This window comes from Orycteropus afer, unplaced genomic scaffold (genome assembly GCF_000298275.1).
Source record: "Orycteropus afer afer isolate SDZICR_OR568_19922 unplaced genomic scaffold, OryAfe1.0 scaffold00402, whole genome shotgun sequence".
NCBI lineage: Eukaryota > Metazoa > Chordata > Mammalia > Tubulidentata > Orycteropodidae > Orycteropus > Orycteropus afer.
Genome location: NW_006921989.1, coordinates 1,827,833 through 1,847,228, shown reverse-complemented (window position 1 = coordinate 1,847,228; position 19,396 = coordinate 1,827,833). Strand labels below are relative to the sequence as shown.

The 19,396-nt window shown below is 53.0% G+C and overlaps 1 protein-coding gene across 1 annotated transcript in view; it reads right to left on the bottom strand.

Moving 5' to 3' along the window:
- SMARCA4 (SWI/SNF related, matrix associated, actin dependent regulator of chromatin, subfamily a, member 4) overlaps window positions 1–19,396 on the bottom strand; it is an 88,402-nt gene that overhangs the window by 18,390 nt on the left and 50,616 nt on the right. Inside the window, exons 19-29 of the mRNA XM_007953594.2 lie at window positions 18,699–18,812; window positions 17,940–18,047; window positions 16,769–16,855; window positions 15,858–15,904; window positions 14,626–14,792; window positions 12,096–12,259; window positions 8,040–8,267; window positions 7,689–7,787; window positions 7,360–7,437; window positions 6,393–6,611; window positions 2,243–2,496 (exon numbers count right to left, since the gene is read on the bottom strand). Coding sequence (XP_007951785.1) covers window positions 2,243–2,496; window positions 6,393–6,611; window positions 7,360–7,437; window positions 7,689–7,787; window positions 8,040–8,267; window positions 12,096–12,259; window positions 14,626–14,792; window positions 15,858–15,904; window positions 16,769–16,855; window positions 17,940–18,047; window positions 18,699–18,812 — 1,565 coding nt within the window. The remainder of the gene's footprint in view (window positions 1–2,242; window positions 2,497–6,392; window positions 6,612–7,359; window positions 7,438–7,688; window positions 7,788–8,039; window positions 8,268–12,095; window positions 12,260–14,625; window positions 14,793–15,857; window positions 15,905–16,768; window positions 16,856–17,939; window positions 18,048–18,698; window positions 18,813–19,396) is intronic.

Sequence of the window (19,396 nt, the reverse complement as noted above, 5' to 3'; positions counted from 1 at the left end):
TCGCTCTGGCTTCACCCCCCCCCCAGCGTCTTCCTCACATCCTCCCGAGGGCGTGGCCTGCATCCGATGCGCATGCTCGCTCTGGCAAAGTTCTTTTCTTGCTCGGGATCCTGCACCTGGCTCAGCGGCATCCCACCTTGGAACGTGAGCCGGCTGCCTGTCATCTACCTCCAAATTGGGTTTGCCAGCCTCCACAACCGTCTGAGCCGTTTCCTTCCGTTCTTGAGTTCTGTGAGATGCTGCATGAATTACAGAACCCACAGATGAAGGGAGAACACTGAAGGAAGAGCAGCAGTTGATGTCAGCGACGACAGAGCGGCACAGCAATCTGGAAAAGCCGGACGTTTGGGGCATCTTTAACCTCCGTCACAGGAACCAGGCTTATGTTGATCTGACCACAAGAAATTATTCACGACACCTTCTTCGTTGGTTTACCATGAGTAAGAACCAACTCAATGCTAACTATTTATTACTTTAAATGGTTAGTGGTTTTTATGTACTGTTGAAGAAATCTACACCTACTCGAAGGTCATGGAGATTTTTTCCTATGTTTTTTTCTGGAAGTTTCTGCTCTATATGGATGTTCAACTGATTAGCATAGAAATTCAATTTGCCATCAAGACCTGTTGCTGCTGAGCTGATTTCAACTCATAGTGACGCCGTAAGACAGAGTAGAACTGGCCCCCCAAAAGTTTCCAAGCCTGTAATCTTTATGGAAGCAGACTACCACATCTTTCTCCCACAGAGCAGCTGGTGGGTTCGCACTGCCAACCTTTTGGTTAGTAATCAAGCACTTAAAGCAATGTGCCACCAGGACTCCTAAATTCCAAAAGTCATCTTCATCTGATAATTTTAAGTTTTCCTACCACCACTCGTCTGTCAGTTTGTTTTACTATGGTGGCTTGTACATTGCTGTTTTCCTCATAAGAATAAAAATAAACTGAGGTATTGGATTTTGTACATAAAACCAAATTTTAAATAACTTCTAGTCTCCCAACTTCCTTTTTCATTTGTGAAATTTGCCTCAAAGTTTGAAAATTAGAACCAATATACTTTTTTTCAATATTGACACCATCTGCTTTCTCAGATCCAGCAGTTGAACTAGAACATATCTTTTCCACATCATCAAATTTTCTAATAAAAAATTTAGTTTTTTAAAATAAAAAATTTAAGTTTACAGTCTTCAGCTTAGCTGCTACAACTGCAATGAACCCCCCAAACTTCATGCTTGATAAGATTCCGCCACCTTCACTTCGTGATGCACGGGGACGGCCACAGAGGCCATTATGCTGAGGACAATGCAATCGGCACTGGCAGAAGGAGGAGCTACATCCCGAGCAGGGTGCAGGCATCACGCCCCCGTCCCTGCTGTCTTCATGGCCACACATGACTGCCCTGCACTGGGGAAGTGTGTATGGGTCGTCTTGGAGAACCGCAGGAGAACCTGTTTCCCTCTTCTTCTTTTAACAGTGGTCACGATCCACTAAGCGAACATCACGACCCACTACCAGGCTATGGTCACAGTGGAAGCCCATGCCGCCTGAGATCTGCCGTCTGAGGGCAGGCATCCCGCAGTCTGGAGCAGAGCCCACAGAAGGCAGGGGTCTGGTCTCTGTGTCCTCACACATGGCTGACCCACGACAGACAGACCGAGGGGCCGGGGTGATAATAGGCTTCCTAGTCACGCTGAGCACGGAGAACATGGCAGGGAGGGTAGGAGGGGCCTAGGGAGAGTCGTTCACTCTCTCTGCTCCAGCCACACCAACGTCCTTGCCACTGTCCACCTGCTCACCTGACACGGCCCCATCATCACATGAGCCTCATCCCCTTCCACCTCTCCTCCTCACTGTTCCTTGAATCCCCCCCGCCATCTGTCTTCTTGGGGCCTTTCCACCTGTTACTCTCTCTGCTGAATACTCTCTCCAAGACCTCCCCTTCCTCAGGTGCCTCTCTGATATCACCGCCTGAGACAGCCTTGTCCCTGACAACAGTGCCTCTGTCAAGCGTCATCTTTCCTTTTATCACAGCTGTTGAGTGTGACTTTAAGACCCATGAGGACAAGCCTCTGCCTGTCCTGTTCTGGGCCTGGGATACAGAAACTCAGGCCACACTGGTTGAATGACTGAATGCAAGGCCACTGGTTCCCACAAGGCCTCACCGAGTCACGTGCAGAGCACAGAGGCTGGGAACCTCTGCAGACACAGAGCCCTGAGCTCCCGCCCTCCCCGTCTCCTCGGCTTACCTGTCCTTGTACTTGATCACGGCATCCACGATCTTCTTCATCTTCTTGGTGAGGTTGGGTGGGTTGGGGGAGAGCTTCTCGGCGGGAGGCCGCCCGCGCTTCTTCTGCTTCTTGCTCTCGTCGTCCTTGTCGCGGCTGCGGGTGCTGGTGGTCGGCGTGGAGGAGCCGGCGTCGCTGTCTCGCTTGCGCTTCCGTGACGATTTCTTCTGCCGGACCTCCTCTTCGATCTCCTCCAGCGTGCCCTCCTCGATAGCCTTCAGGGTCAATAGTAGTAAAATAGGACAGCCAGCACCGAGGTTTACCAGAAGAGGCCGCCACACAGACCCTGGGGGCCCCGGCGGGGGCAGGCTGGGTGGGGAGGGGCCTCATCCTGCATCTACTATCCTTCCAGCTCGCCTGCTTGGGGTGGATGCAGCCACGGTGAAAGGCAGGGGACCGGCGCCAAGCTGTGTCAGCTCAGCCTCCCCAGTGGGCACCCCACCCATGCCTGTCTGGAAAAAAGAAAGGTGTACCAATCTTCCTGGTATGAAGACAGAGGAGCTGCAGTCTTGCGGCCTTGCTGTCCACGTGACATTGCCAGCGTTTTCGCCCCAGGCCCACACCATCTTTTTCATGCACAACTGAAGCCAAAATTGGAACTGAGCTCCGTATACTGTACCGTGAATCATTTTTCTGGCTTATTGTATCATGCATATTTCTCTATGACATAATTTTAACAACTGTTTACTGTGTCACTGAATGATCTGCCCCCTAATTTAATTTCCCCTGTTCTTGGGCATTTAAATGGTCTCTACTCCCATCTCCAACCACACACACTATTCTAAGCAATGCCGTGAATTAACATCTAACTTTATTTAAGTTAGATTCTCCAAGAGTGAGACTGCTGAGTCAAAAGACATGCTTATTAACAAGTACAAAAAAATTCTGATTTATTACTTTTCATGATAATAACTAACTTGCATGTTTTATTGCTAAAGAGAAAGCCATGGGACTTTGGCTTCAAGCTGAGCTCAGGAAGTGGGGTGGGGCCTGTATCCCCAGGGGCACATGGCCACTCGCCTCCACTTTTCTCATGCAAAAATAATGAAGGTGGGTTTGTATCTTGTACCATATTAAAAACAACTCAAAAAGATCAGAGAACTAAACGGAAGAGCTAAAATTATGAAATTCTTAGGAAAAAACATAGGGTGAACTTTCGTGACCTTGGATCTGGCAACGGATTCTTAAGCTATGACACAAAACACGAGCAACCAAAGAAAGCCAGACAAAACGAACTTCACCAAAATTAAAAAAAACATTCATGCTTCAAACGGCAACATCAAGAAAGTAAAAAGAGTACCCACAAAAGGGGAGAAAATATTTGTATGTACGGATCATACACCTCACACGGAACTTACAGACTTCGAAAAAACTCTACAACTTGATAATAAAAAGACAACCCAATAAAAATGGGCAAAGGATCTGAATAATGGGTTCTCCACAGGAGACAGGCAAGCACATGGAAAAATGTGCAATATCACCAGTATCAGGGAAATGCAAATCAAAACCACAACGGACACCAGTCCACACCCATGAAACCTGCTAATGTCAAGTCGATTCGGACTCGGAGCAACCGTACAGGATAGACTAGAACTGCCCAATGGGGTTTCCAAGGGTATGATCTTTATGCAAGCAGACTGCCTCATCTTCTCCTGTGGTGCGCATGATGGGTTCAAACTGCTGACCTTTTATAGTTAGCAGCTGAGTGCATAATCACTGCCCGACTGGGGCTGCTTCTCCCATCCACTAGGATGGCTATAATTGAAAAGACAAATGACAGTAAGTGCCAAGTCTGTGGAGAACTTGGGAACTGCTGGTGGGAATGTAAAATGGCAAGGCCACTTTGGGAAACAGCCTGGCAGTTCTGTAAAAGGCTAAGCAGAGTTATCAGCAGACAGTACCACGCCTTGGTATCTACCCCCAAGAGTGAAATCATCTGTCCACATAGTAACTTGTACACAAAGGTTCAGAGCAATATTATTCGTAACAGCTCCAAAAGTTGAAACGACCCAAATGACCATCACAGATGAGTAAAGAAATGAAATGTGGTTTCCCCCAAAAATCTCATTTGGTGATAAGGCGGCACACAGTACTGACACACGCCACACCATGCATGGACCTCGCCAATGTCACGGTTAGTGAAAGCAGCTGGTTATAAAGGCCTACGTGCCGTGTTCCATTTACACGAATGCCCAGAACAGGCACAACTGTCGAGACAGGTGGTTGGCTGCTAACTCCATCCCACCCTGCGCCTCTGAGGGAGAAAAGACTCAGCGCTGTGCTTCCATAAAGATGACAGCTGAGGAAACCCTACAGGGCAGCTCTACTCTGCCACACGGGGCTGCTATAGACTAGATGGCACCCACAACAGCAACAACAGGTGCCTAGGGCTGCAGGGGAAGGGCCAAGAAGTGCAGGCTCCTGGAAGGGTTGATGGAAACGTTCTAAAACTGATTGTGGTGATGGCTGCACAGCACGATGAAGACACTAAACTGAAGGACTGGACCCTTATAAAAGGGATGGTATGTAAATTACATCTCAATAAAGCTGTCAGAGGTGTTCTGGTGATGCAGAGATAAAAATGCTCAGCTGCTGACAGAAAGGTTGGCAGTGTGAACCCATCAGCCACTCTGATGGAGAAAGATGTAGCAGTCTGCTTCTGTAAAGGTTTACAGCCTTGGAAACCCTACAGGGCAGTTCTATTGTCCTATAGGGTCACTATGATCAGAACCCACTCGATGACAGTGGGTTTGTTTTTGCTAAAGCTGCCACACAAAAAAGGAAAATGTGTATACAGATACCACATGTGGGTGCCTCTGTGTTAACAGGCACCCACTGCTACGTGACACACGTCAGGCCACTCTCACAGGGTTGTGCCCTTGTGCACGTGGGCTGTAGCAAGGCTATGTGCCCTCTCTTGTCCCTGAAGTGTCTCACTCAAGAAGGCGCTGGTGGCTGGGGAACAGGGTGGCCCACGCTGAATTTTGTCTCGTTTCCTGATGGGCTTCGTGTGCACAGCTCAGTGGGGCGAGCTCACAATCCGGTGTGCTTTAAGCTTCCAGGAGTGAACCTGGTCTACCTGGCCACATGGGACCAGGTGCCTACAGCCAGCTAAGGGGGTCCCCGGGTATGTGCCCAGAGGGCCCAGGCTGCCGCTCTGGGTGTGGCTGAAAGCCACGACCTGCCTCCTCAGATGAGATGCTTCCGATGTTTCATGAAACATCAAGGTTGGATTTTCTATTTTTTGTTTTTTCAATTGTTGTAAAAATTGTATGTATCCATTTACCAATAAAACACCTTAAAGAGATGTGTAACTGAGTGACATCAATGGCTTCCAACATGCTGTGCAACCATCCCCCATAAGCGTGCAAATGCCCCACCTTCATAAAGGAGCTCATTGCTCCCGAAAGGGTGGTATTATCAGCCCTCCCCTCTGCAGAGCCTCCGAGGAAGGAGGGTCTGGCATGTCATTGTCATCTCAGTGCTAACCGCAGTGCCAGGCACCATGTAGGCACAGAAGGACCACTGGCTGCACAAACAGGCTTCCCTGGACACAGACTGAGCCAGGGTGCCCTCAGTGGGGGGAGGGGAGGGGAGGCGAGGCAGCTGGGTCAGAAGGGCCCTTCCAGTGCCCACAGCTCTGCCTCAACCATATTCACCTGCAGAGTCAGGTGCCACCTGCTGAAAACAGGCACACATCACCTCAACAATCGGCAGCCCCATGTGTCCTACAAGGGCTCCTCCTTCCTCCCTCCCATAGCAAGGCTACCTGAGCCCAAGTTGGTGCTCCCCACCCCCTAACAGGGAGACTCAATTAAGAGTCATTTACCAAGGTGCTTTTCCTATCACAGATACTCCAAAGGTCAGCATATATCTGATCATGTCAAGAAGTTAAGCCTCCTACTCATAAGGCCATCTGTACCCACCAGCAGGCTCTGAGCTGTTTCCTGAGAGTCAGGAAGAACTGAGCAACCTGATGACACGTCAGCTCACTAGTGAGAACCGAGCCGGCTTCTGAACCAGGCCCCAAGTGAGGCACAGCTGCAGTGCACTCCCCTGTCCGAGCCAGCCTCCGTCGGGTGGCAAGGTGCCGGCCCTATCCAGCATGTACCTTGAGCCACTGCTTCTCAGTCAGTGAGTCGCTGTAGTCCACCTCCTTGCGGTGGCGGGAGCCGCGGCCAAACATCTTCTCCTCTTCCTCCTCACAGGTCAGCCGCTCCACCTCAGCATCGTCCTTGATGATCCACGAGGGGAGCTCGTCCTCCTCCATGAGACGGGGCTTCCGCTTTGGGTTACGGGCCTCCTCGCGCCTGCGGTCTAGGTCCATGCGCTGGGGGTGTGTGAGGCAGACGGGGACAGAGGGAGAGGGATGAGCACAGGGGAGAGCCAGTGGAGCATGTGTGGTGACGAGAATGTGCCCTGGTGGAGGGACCCAAAAGTTCACAAGGGGCTATTTCTCCACCTGCAGGCATCATGACGACACCACTTAAGACCGCAGCCTGGGGTTTGGTGGTGGCTGCCCTGGGCTGGTGCCTGTGTTCAGACCTTGGCTAGAGTAGAGCTTTGCTTCAGAGGCAGAGAAAAGTGGGAATGACGTGAAGGTCATAGAGTGGGGGCCGTTGACCCAGCAGAGAAGGGTGAAAAGAGGTGGCAGCCCTCTGCCCGATTTCATGCCTTATATGCTTCCAGCCCACGGATGGGAGTCTGTGACTAAGGCCCTTGGCAGCCCCTTGGGCTTGGACAGTGTCAATTCCCTCTGAAAGGGAGCCCTTGAGGTTCCACCAAGAAACAGACCTGGAAGGATGAACAGTCAGCAGGAGTGGCAAGGCTGAGTGTCACATAAACGAAATTGGGTGTGTGTGTCGCACCATCCTTCCAACATCCTTTGAAGGCCCAGGAAAAAGGGCATGGACGTTATGAGGCATGATGTGGCCACACCAATAGCTGCTCTGGGAATGTTTGATTTTGATGTGAGCAGGGTGGGCGCAAGATGCCTCCAAGGGCCTGTACACAGGGGGATGCCGAGCACAGGTCAAGGTGTGCAGTGAGATGCAGCCTGCAGCCCACAACACACTCACCATGAACAGGTCAAATTCCTCTTCGTGCCGGGCAATCATCTGGTTGACGGTTTCATCATCGGGTACTTCATCTTCTTCCTACAAGACGTCAAACATTTAATTTGACTGTGGAGAGCCAGGGCGGGTGGCGGCCGTGCTCGAGGTGAGCGGCGGCATCCATGGGAAATGAGCCTGTGGTCCCAGTCCAGCTGCGGCGGAGGGGACCACTCGCAGCGAGAGGCACACACGCACACGCACACGCACGCTCCGTGGGACCAGGCCCCTTGCTGGCCGTCTCAGCCGAGAAGCCGAGGATTGAATGGGCATGGAGACTGAACTACCCCTCTCACCTTTAGAGGTGGCTCCTCCAAGTCGGGGTTGACGCCCGCTGGCGGAGGGGCAGTGTGGGCGAAGCTGGCACTGCCGCTGCCCGTGCTGCAGTGTCTGCTCTGTGGATAAATAGAGGACTTCAGTCTCCAGGGCTGTCAATCCGGCATCTTTCACCAGCAGTTTAGAAAAAAAAAACCACTTCAAAGAAAAAGCAAGTACTCATCCTCTTTCCTTTCAGCCCACACTCCCTTTACTCCAAAGGGATGCAAAAAAAATAAGAGTGCAAAAAAGGTAAAAAAACAAAAATGAAAGCCGCTCATGCGTCCACCACTCACGCTGGGGAGGGGCGGCGGGGCGGGGCCTGCTCTCACCTCGTCCTGCTCCTCGTGTTCGAGGATGGCCTGCAGGAAGGCACGCCGCTCGTGGCTCGAGGACTTCTGGTCGAACATGCCGGCCTGGATCACCTTCTGGTCGACATTGAGCTTGTACTTGGCGGCGGCCAGAATCTTCTCCTCCACGCTGTTGACTGTGCACAGGCGGAGCACGCGCACCTCATTCTGCTGCCCGATGCGGTGGGCTCGGTCCTGTGCCTGCAGGTCCTGAGGCAAAAGACAGCACTCAGTTCCAAGCTAGAGCCTTCAGACCTTCAAAGAGGAGGTCGATCTCAATGCCGCTGGGACACGCAGCGCCTGCTCGATCTCGTGTGCCCGCCCCAATCAGACACTGCATGAAGCTCAAGGACGGGGCTGTAATTTTGGACATGACCTGGAGCCCGTGCCTGTATTTGTCCACAGGGAGCTGGGAGGCGCTCACCTAGAGTGTCTCCAGGGAGGTCATTCTCTTATCTTACTAGGATTTGACAGATAATCGAGAAGAAAGTGCAACGTTTCAAGGCAACCCAGGGGGTCATTTTCACCAGCAACACCTGGCACAGGGAAGAATACAGTCGGTAGTATGGATTATATCTCAATATAACAAAAACAAAAATCCTCACAATTGGACCTATAAGCAGCATCACAATAAATGAACAAAAAATTGAAATTGTCAAAGACTTCACATTGCTTGATTCTACAACTGACGCCAATGGAAGCAGCAGCCAGGACATCAGGTGACGTACAACACTGGGAAAATCGGCTGCAAAGGACCTCTTTCAAGTGCTGAAGAGCAAAGATGTCTTCTTGAGGACTAAAGTTGTGCCCGACACAAGCCATATTTCCAATCGCCTCGTATGCATGTCAGAGCTAGACAATAAATCAGGAAGACCAAAGAAGAGTTGATGCTTTTGAGTTGTGGTGCTGGCAAAGAATGCTGAAAGTACCATGGACTGCTAAAAGATCTAACAGATCTGTCCTGGAGGAAGTGCAGCTGGAATGCTCCTTGGAAACGAGAATGACCAGACTTTGTCTCACCTACTTTGGTCATGTTGTCAGAAGGGACCATTCCCTGGAGAAGGCTGTCATGCTTGGTAAGGTGGAGAGTCAACGAAAGAGGGGAAGGCCTTCAACGAGATGGACTGACACAGTGGCTGTAGCAATGGGCTCAAGTATAGCAGGGATCGTGGAGCAGGTGCAGGACCAGGCAGTGTTTTGTTCTGCTGTGCGTGGGGTCACCATTAGCCACCACCACCACCACCACCACCACCACCACCACCACCACCACCTGGCACAACAGCACGGGGCCTTATCACAGATGAGGCCACTGTTACAGGTCTTAGCCAAAGCAAGGTGGCAATGGGGTCTGAGTACAGGCCCTGCCACTTCTGCGCTGTGCAGTCAGGCCTTGACTCACCCTGGTGACGCAGGCACCCCTTATGAGCACAGTGCAAATTAAATGAGCACCTGGGTTTAGGCACTCAGCCAGTGCCTGGTACACAGTAAGGTCTGCACACAGGCAGCCAAGGCTACAGCGAACTCTATTACCACCCAGCACACAGAACCAAGAGACGTGCCTACAAATCTCATCTCAGACCAAAAGCTGCATAGACAGGCTGTGCACCAGCAGAGACACTAAACTCGGGATCTGCACCCAAAGTGGGTGGCAAAGGCAGTCCGTGACAAGCACAGGAGTGCCTGCATCTACCCCTTGGCTCTGGCTCTGCCAGTCACGCTTCCTGGCAGGATAAGCGAGTGATGATGTGGCCCCTGCTGGCAGTGAGCCTGGGACAGGGGCGAGCCCCCCAGCTCATCACCCATGCCAAGTCTAGGAGCAGAGTAAGGGGACAGCTCCACGGGGACCTCTGCCCTGTTTGCTGCTATGAAGGAGGCTGGATGGGAAGCAGCCCCTGAACTGACTGCCAGACACAAAACCGTCTCCCTGTCAATCCCCCAGCAGACACTGGTGCCAGCCAGGCTACCGCAAACGGTACACTTGCCTCACAGGGGGCACTGAGACCAGGGCAGCCTCTGGGAAGCTCCCCTGGGCGGAAGCAACCAAGAGTTAAAGGCTTCACAAAGCAGAATCTAGAACTACCATATGACCCAGCAATCCTAATCCTAGGTATATATACCTATACATACATATACATATACATACATATACATATACATATACATATATATACACACACACACACACACACACACTTCAGGAAGAAGTGAAGGCAGGACCACAAATGGATACGTGCCCACCAGTGCACACTGCAGCACTGTTTACAGTAGCCAGAAGATGGGCACAACCGAAATGTCCACCAGCAGATGAATGGATACACACAGTGCAGCCCAGGTGCACACTGGAATAGTACTCAGCCACAAAGAGAAATTAAGTCCTGACGCGGGCCACATGTAGATGAACCTTGGAAACATCGTGCCCAGTGAAGTAAGCCAGCCACAAAAGGATGCGCTCTCACTTTTGTAAAATAAGCAAATGTATAGAAAGACTGTAAAGTGATTAGCAGAGGTGGGAGGGAAGGGGGAAGAGGGAGTGCTTATTTGTGGGGCACCCAGTTAAAGTTGGGAGCTCTGGTAGCATAGTGGCTAAGGCACTTGCATGCTAACCAGAAGGCTGGTGGTTCAAACCCACCAGCCACTTTTCGGAAGGAAGATGGGGCAATCTACTGCCTCAGAAACCCAAGGAGGGATCGCTATGAGTCGGGTCCGATTCGACAGCACATAACAACAACAAGTTAAAGTTAAGGAACCCTGATGGCTTAGTGGTTAAGCGCTCAGCTACCCATCAAAAGGCTGGCAGTTTAAACCCACCTGCCACTCCGTAAGAGAAAGATGAGGCAGTCTGCTTCTGCACACATCACAGTCTTGGAAAGCCTGGAGACAGTTCTACCCTGCTCTACAAGGTCCCTCTGAGTTGGAACTGACTCCACAGTGGGTTTGGCACTTTTTGTTTGAGTTAATGTTAATGGTGGTGGAAAGACTGAGCCAGAGAGAACAAGAATGGTGGCAACGAAACAAAACTGAAGTCAACATCACTGAACTGTAAATGCAAATGATGTGCTGGCCGACGCTCTGGGGAGTGTACCTCACCACAATCAATAAACCAAAGAGCCGGAGGGCCACCTGTCAGGAGACTTGGTGGGTGCCCTGGCACAAGCATGCCAAGAAGAGCACTGCTGGAAATGCCACGGCGTTTAATGCCAGACCTGTGGCAGCTGGGGATCGGTTAGGTAAATCTGTGGCGTCCGTATTAGAGAGGGCAGCCTGCAGACACTCAGCGACTTGGGTAGGTTTCTCTGCGTGCGTGTGGGGAGCAGACTGACACAGACGGCCAGAGAAAACAAGCAGGGGCACGTGCTGGGCCTGAGTGGAAACTGCACCCCTGGTGTCCATGGAGGTAGACGCTCACCAAGAATGGGACTGGGGACAGCTGCTTTAGCTCTATTGTTATTTGCATTTAAAAACTAACAAACAAGAATATATTCCTTTTATAACAAATAATGGAAAATTAAATGCTTTGAAAACTGCTGTTATCTATTAACGAGGAACTCTAGTGGTACAACATTAAGCACTCAGTTGTCAATCAAAAGGCTGGCCGTTCAATCCGACCCAGCAGCTCCACGGGAGACAAAGGCCTGCCCATCTGTTTCCGTTAAAGGTTACAGCCTCAGAAACCCTACGGGCCCGCTGCTCTGTCCCACACGGTCACTGTGAGTCAGAAGCGACTTGACGGCACCTCACGACAAACCTCCTCATGGTATACAAGTGAGCTTAGGAAGAAGCCTGCACCCCAGCGCTGACTGACTCGGCAACCTGAGGGCACAAGCAGGCAGACCCCGTGTGTGCAGACCAGCGCAGGATGACTGCACCACACATGGGGGCTGTCACTTTATGGCGGATTAGGGCTGTTTTCCACTTTATACACGTGGGTAACACTGGGATTCTCCCCGGAGACCACAGGAGGCTGAGTGCTGCCCTCACTGGTCCAGGTGGAGCAGACTCTGGAGGCTGGCTCTCCCCAAGGTACCTGCCTGTCTTTACCTGGTGGGGATTCCAGTCACTGTCGAAAATGATCACAGTGTCGGCTGACTGGAGGTTGAGCCCGAGCCCCCCGGCACGGGTGCTGAGCAGGAAGATGAAGTACTCGGAGCCGGGCTCGTTGAAGGTTTTCAGCAGCATGCCCCGGTCCTCTGCTTTTGTGGTTCCTGACGGGCACAGGGAGAAAGCTGTCAGCAGGGTGATCTGGGGTGGGGGTGAGGAGACACAGAGAACCTCACCTGCTCGGGACAGAGAGTATGCTGCCACTGGAATCAGCATCCACACCTCCCACATTGCCTGGTATGTGGCCCTGTGCTACAGCTGGCAAGGAACTCAGATTGAGGATACACTGCTGGCTGTCACTCCTCCAGCCCTTCCCTGGGCCCAGGGCAGGCCGTACCTCCCCAGTCACCCAGGACTGTGAAGCAGGGTGCTGGGGTCTGGAGGGCGCGTAGCGTACAACAAACACCCAGGCAACAGCAGCCACCACTGCTGCCGTGCCAGCAGGCCCCTGAAAACGTCTCCCTTATTCTGCCCAGCTCTGTTCCGCAGGGCCAGCCAGAGACACGGTGCTCTCCCAAAACAGGCAGAGAATCACTGCCGTGGGCACAAGCGCAGGCCCTCAGCCTGACTGCAGGGAGACCTCCCCAGCTCCCAGATGGAATTGTTCTCAGGCCCCCACACAGCAGCTTTATGACAGGGACTCATCTCCTGGCTAGAAACCCCAAGCAGGTAGTAGAGGGAAGGGGAGAGGAGGCTCTCAGGGACTCTTTATCAAGGAACCATCTAAGCACCTGGGCTTCTGTCAGCTCAGACCGAGGGCACCCTTGACAAATTCAAGAGTTATTTTCTGTGATAAAGTGAAAATTAAACACTTCCTGCCATTTACCCATACTGGTCCTGAGGCCTGGCTGGTCACCACCTGCCCATCTCCACCCTGGCTCAGCTTGGAGCAGCCACCTCCCCAGTCAGCTCTGCCACTGAGCCAAGGAGCTGGGCCTGCACGCTCACCCGTCAGCTCTGAAGCAGGGAGACGCAGTCTCACGAGGTCCCACTGAGCTCACACCCTCCGTCTGTCCTCTCAGCAGTTTCTGCCCACATGGCACCTACCATGTGAGGTTCCAGGGATGAGGAAAGGTCACAGTGACCACAGACTTCATCCTCATGGAGGAGAGAACGGAATAACCGGGAAGGCAGACAATAGCTGGGGGGGTAGGGACACAACTCCCAGGTGTTACCTCTCCTCCAGTGGGACGGACAGTGACAGAGATGGAGAGGACAGACACACGGAGGCCCGGCCCCTAAAACATGCTAGAGGCAGCTGGAGTGGCTGAAGCACAGGGCGGGGCAGGGGTGTGGGATGAGGGCCCGGCCAGGTGGCCTTGGTGGGCTCTGGGCCTTCTGTCTCAAAATGGCGGGATGCCCTGCTAGAAGGGACACATGATGAGGTATATGTGTTGTTAAGGTGGCCCTGGGCAGAGCTGTAACAGCAGAATGAAGGCAGGCCATGTCTGTGATGGGACAGCAAGCACTGGTATATGCTCATGAAACCACAGTTCAAGATGCAGAGAGAAAACTGGGACGAGTGGGCCCCGGCGGCCCTGTGAAGTGCGCCTGCATGTGAGCTTGCTTACTCAAAGGAGATGCCAGGTAGGAAAAAACAGCCCTACTTCCCTTCCTTTACCACTGGTTCCCCAGCTCCCTTCTCTAGAAGCCTTGTCTGTTCCCTCTTGAAGACAAGAGAGTAGGGGGCCTCCTTAGGCCGTCCTGGCCAGTTGCAACATCCCCACAATGCTCAAACCAAAGCAGTTGGCTCCCCCACACAGCCCTTCCTTCCCAGGGCTGCTGCCTGCTGAGGGAGAGGGGGACACGTACAGCGACCCATCCCTGAGGGACTACAGAGCATGGAGGCCAGACCCGAGAGATTCTCTGGGGCCCTGCCGTTCTCACCCTGCAGCCTCCTGCTCCCCATGCTGCTCAGAGGGCTCTCAATACCCACAGTACAGACGTGACCAAGCCCCACTCCACTCCAGGCCTGACCAGTCACCTGGTTGCTGTGACTAGCCTGGCCTAGACACTTACTGAGAGCCAGTCCTCAGACCTCAGCTGGTAAAGACTAGTGGCCTCTCTGCTGAATACTAAGCTGGTAGAGGGGATGAATGAGGATGGGGCCAAGATGGAGAAAATGGAGCGAAGAGCTTAGAGAAGCCTTTCCTATATCACTTGTATACCTGGCTCCAGCTGTGCCTGAAGCAGACACAATCATGGGGTTTTAGTTATATGCAATGGGTTTCCTTATGTTCCCATGATAAGGGTTTCAATTCCAGCACGGCCATTCTCCAGCCACAGTCCCTCCACGGCCCTCCCTTCCTCCCAACCCCAAGAGCCTATGACCCTCAGCATGTTGCCACGCCCACTTTGGTGGCACCAGGGTCCATGGGCCTCACCCTTCCTCATGAGGGAGGCTCACAGCAGGACACTTTGCACCAGTGAACAGCACCCCTCAACAAATCTCCTGCTCGGCCACACTCACCATCGAGCCTGAGGTATTTGAAGCCACGATATGCAAAATAGTCTTCCATGATGGTCATGAGGGAAGTCATCTGACAGAATAGCAGCACTTTGTGGTTGGTTGCTCTGAGTTTGGGAAGAATTCTATCAAGAAGCTCAAATTTACCCGAGGCTCGGTACAGGTCCAATCTGGTGAGTGAATGGAAGAAGAGGAGAAGACACAGAACGGTGAGTGGTGCCTTCTGGGCAGGCAAAGGACCATGCTCATCTCCAGACAGACCGAGTGGGTCCAGAAGGCTGGCCGGCAGGCTCCAGGGCCCAGAAGTGGCTCTTCTGAGCAGGTTCCCAGCTTAAGTTTAGCAAAGCCCTTCTGACCCAACTAACATAAATGCAGGCCACCTTCTGTCAAGGGCACATCACTAGGGTGACCATGAAACGACCGTTCAACCCGGGGTACTTATGACAATGAAGGAAGTGTGGTCAGGAGTCACTGTGGGACACCAGGTGTGAACAGGGCTGCCCTGGAAGGCCGAGCCTGTCCCCTTTCTCACACTGCAGAGTCCACACAGGTGGGCACTGACTACAGGTGACCGTGGCTTCCCTCATTCACTCCAGACAACCACCTCTGTTCCCAGATGTGGAAACTGAGGCAGGGGGACCGAGTGACCCAGTTGGTGACTCGAGCCCAGGCCTTTAGGACTCCATCATCTAATCAGTATTTTAAAAAACCACACATCAAAAGAAATTTTTGCTCTTTCTTTCAGTACTTCTGGACTTGGAAGTGGTCTCCTACTCCAAGGACACATGGCGGTTTTAATAATTATTATTAACTTCAGCAAAGCTGCTCATAAGATGGACATCTTCAGAGTGTATCCACACAACCCCACGGGCTTGAGGAAGTCCGGCTGCATGTCACAGAACAACGTGGTGGGAAATATCCCATGGTGGAGTTAGGACGCCATCTACAGAGCATCTCTAGGTGAACGTTTAGGCTCAGTGTGGTTAAGAAAGCGGTCAGGGCCACAGAGCCCAGAGGCAGCAGAAGGGCCTGGAGGCTAGGTCAGTCACAAGAATCAGGGTTAGTGGTGGCTGACTCTCACTGGAGGATTTTTATTCTCTTCCTTGGCTTTCTGTGCTTTTTAAATTTCCACAGTGTCTATGAAATCAGACAGATGTAATGGCAAACCCAACCAAGCAGATGAGAAGCACCACCACATGGAGACCCCCCCACCCCCAAGCTGGGAGGTATCTCACCCTTGGACGATGCCACCGGTAAACCCCAAGTGCTCAGAAAAGGACTCCTGCAACGGAACAAGAGGTGGGTCAGTGTTGGGGCAAAACTGGACCACCCAGTGCCACACTGTGCTCCACGCCTCTGCTGCTAAAAGGATTCAACCCTCATGCCAGAGCCCAGCAATCACCCACAGTGGCTCCAAGGCCAGGGCTGGAACTGACGGTGCTGACTCCAGCCCGCCAAACTTCTCCTCTCACGCCCCCAGTAAGGAAAGGGGTCACAACACAGTCATCCTGACCACACGTGAACGGAGGTCTGCATGAGGCGGCCATCCTCGGGGAGCTGGGTGGGAGCACAGGGGCTTCCAGTGACAGGAGCCAAGGGCTCTGTAACACCCTGACACGTGTGTACAATGAGAAGCATGATTATCTGTGTCCTTTTCAGAAGCAAGAACCCCCTTCAGTGGCCCAAAGACTTCACTGAAGAGCAGGCCTATTCTCGGTGCTCCACTGACCAGGACACCTCCAGGTCCCCAAGTGGCAAGAGCCAGCACACCAAAGATGCAGCAAGACTCCAGGGGGTGGGGCGTGGGCTCATTTCTGGGGGTGGGGCCCTGCCAGGGGCTCTCCTTGTACCGTGTCCTTCCCTATGTTGTATGAACTCCTTGCCACGCACATTTCCAGAGAGACCATCAACAAAGAGACAGGTGTATAGGCAATACCCATCCAGAATAATTAAAGACCTTCTGAGACCAAAGCCACCAGGAGCAATCGAGCTTGGCCTGGGAGCTCGGCAAAGACAGGTGTCTCCCAGCCACCCACAGCATGGAGAACAAGGGCCTGGCTGAACCGCTGCCAAGGAGCTCCCGGCTGCTGATGCCCCTGCTGCCACAGCGACGTGCCTCCAGGCCTGGCGGTGGAGTGGGACTCACCTCAATGTGCTGGAACATGTAGGGGTGGTTGCAGATTTTCCTCAGCTGCATGATGGTGTTCATCAGGGTCTTGGTGCCCCCTTTGCCCTGAGAAGGCAGAACAGAGACCCAAATCAGGACTTGGCCTTGGGGTGTGGTGGGAGCGGGACAGGGGCAGGTGTGAAGGCAGGTCCCGGAGAGCTCAGGGAGGAGGGGATGCTGCGGCAAAGTGATGGGGCCAGAGGTGGTGGCCAGTGTGAAGTCGTCCGCATGGAGGCCAGATGGGGCTGGGAGAGGGGCAGCAGGACAGGAACAGGGCTGGAAAGGAGCTGAGGCCAGGCCAGTCACAGCAATGCCAGCTGTAGGAAGTCCCCGGAGGGTTTCTGTTACAGAAGTCGTGAGGCTGGGGTACGGGGTGGGGCGTGCTGTGGCCTGGAAGTAACCCAGGACACATGCTACGATGATCTAAGACAGGTAAGACACAGCCCAGACCAGACTTCCAGAGGATAGTGTGGGGGCAGAATCGAGGGACCTGGTGATTCTGAGAACTCTTTCAGTTCTGGTGAAGGGGGCTGGGCACCTGGAGTCTGGGGCCCTCAAAGCAGTCCCAAAAGGCAACAACGGCCTGCCTGTCGCCAACTTCTCTCCACTGTAAGCCCCCTCCAATCTAACTTAATGATAGGGTGAAGGGGCTCACCAGCTGGTAAGGTGGGGCTCACCAGAACATTCTAACCCTGCTGAGGTTGTCACCAGGCCCCACTCATACTGCTGAGTGAAAATCCTGTAGGCGTTGGCACTGTATAAGCTACGAAAAGGCTGAGACAATAGCTCAGTAGAAGGGTCTTGGGAGCCTAAGTGTGTCCCTAACGGGTCATCAACTGACTCTGATACACTGTCAACCACAGCTATTACATCCTCGAGTTCATAACAAGAAGCCCTTGTGGCACACTGGTTAAGTGCTCAGCTGCTAACCAAGATTGGTGGTTTGAACCCATCAGCCACTGTGCGGCAGGAAGATGCAGCAATGTGCTTCGGTAAGATCATAGCCTTGGAATCCTACAGAGTTGCTTTGAGTTGTAATCGACTCCACGGCAACAGGTGTATGGGGTTACAACCAGATTGGGTCTTGACCAGAAAGTTAAGTGCAAAGAAAGCACGAGGAACCGTTGGACAGAGCACGTCGGACACCCACCTTCTTGTCCTTCTCAGAGCCATCAGTCAGGAGCACACCCTTGGCCTGCATGTGCCGGTAAAGCACACGCTGCAGTGCAGACATGTCGCACTTGATGACGTACTCCACCTGCAGAGGAGACAGGTGCTGCTCACAGGGCAGAGGTCGCCCGCAGCCCAGCCCTGCCCTGAGGGGCGCGGGGGGTGCCAGTCTCATCCTAGGAATCCCAGCCCTGGGCAGTGTGCTCTGATGGGGGGGTGGTGTACATGGGCATGTCAAAGAGCCCCCACAAACAGGGTACAAGGGGAGACAGGCTACAACAGCTGCTTCAGGGCAGAGATATGGAGGGAGGCTCTTGGGCCAGAAAGGGCCAGTTGGCTACCTTTTGAAGGTCTTTCTGTGTTTGGCCAGGAAACAGAGGGCAAGGACGACTAGTGGAGTGACTGTGACCAGGGGGCCCCAGACCCCTGAGCTGGATGCTGTAGGTTAAAAGGACCCACTGTGTTGGGAGTGGGACGAACACTGAGCCCAGAGTCTTCAAGCCCCTCCGGACAGGGTAGGGCAAGGCCTGATCAGGCTTCTAGACACCTGACAGGAAGTGGTCCTCTGCACTCAAACCCAACACACCTGCCCTTATTTATAAATTCAGCTGGGTGTGAGTCACCACCCATGGCTGGATCAATGACAAAGTGCCAGGAGTCACCTGGCTGCACCCACCCCAGGAAGGCACCTGGCACAATGCTACAATGTGGCCAATCCTGCTCCAAATGCCCACCTTACCTTTTCAGGCAACTGGGCCTCAACTTCCTTCTTGAGCCGCCGGAGGAGGAAGGGCCGCAGCACTTTGTGGAGACGTCGGATTATCAGAATGGTTTCCTCCTCATTCAAGTCCACCTGCCATTCCCCACCAGACACACAAACCAACATGTTACCTTCAAGGGAGGGAGGCGGAGCTTGCCGGGAGGTGGGGAGACAGCCCCTCCTGGCCTGGGGAGGGTGCACAAGATCGCTGGGCACAGCTTTGTGCTCTGCACCTCAGTTCTCAGATGGCTGTGGGGGGCCTGGCTGAGTGCCCACTTCCTTTAGAAAATAAGGCCCCAGGACCCTCACACAGAATGGCTGGGGAGTGGGACTGAAGGGTCACACAGCATCACATCTGCATGCTTTACCAAAAAGATACACGCACCCATACAAGTCCACTAGTAGGAGAAATTGCAGGTCCGTGAACCAGCCACTGCCCCCACTTAAAGCAGGTCAGTGCTGCCCGGAGGCTGACCAAGTATTTAGTTTAAACCAGATGAGTCTCCTGGATCCTGGAGGGCTCTGCCCCGGGGAGCCCACACCCTCTCTCATTTCAGCCTGGGGTACTGAGTGAAAGAAACACTGCCTCCCAGGGTGCCTGCTACTCTTGTTTAAAAAGCCAGTTTAAATAAAACAATGAGGAAATAAAAGCACCCTGAACTTTTTTTCTATGTCCC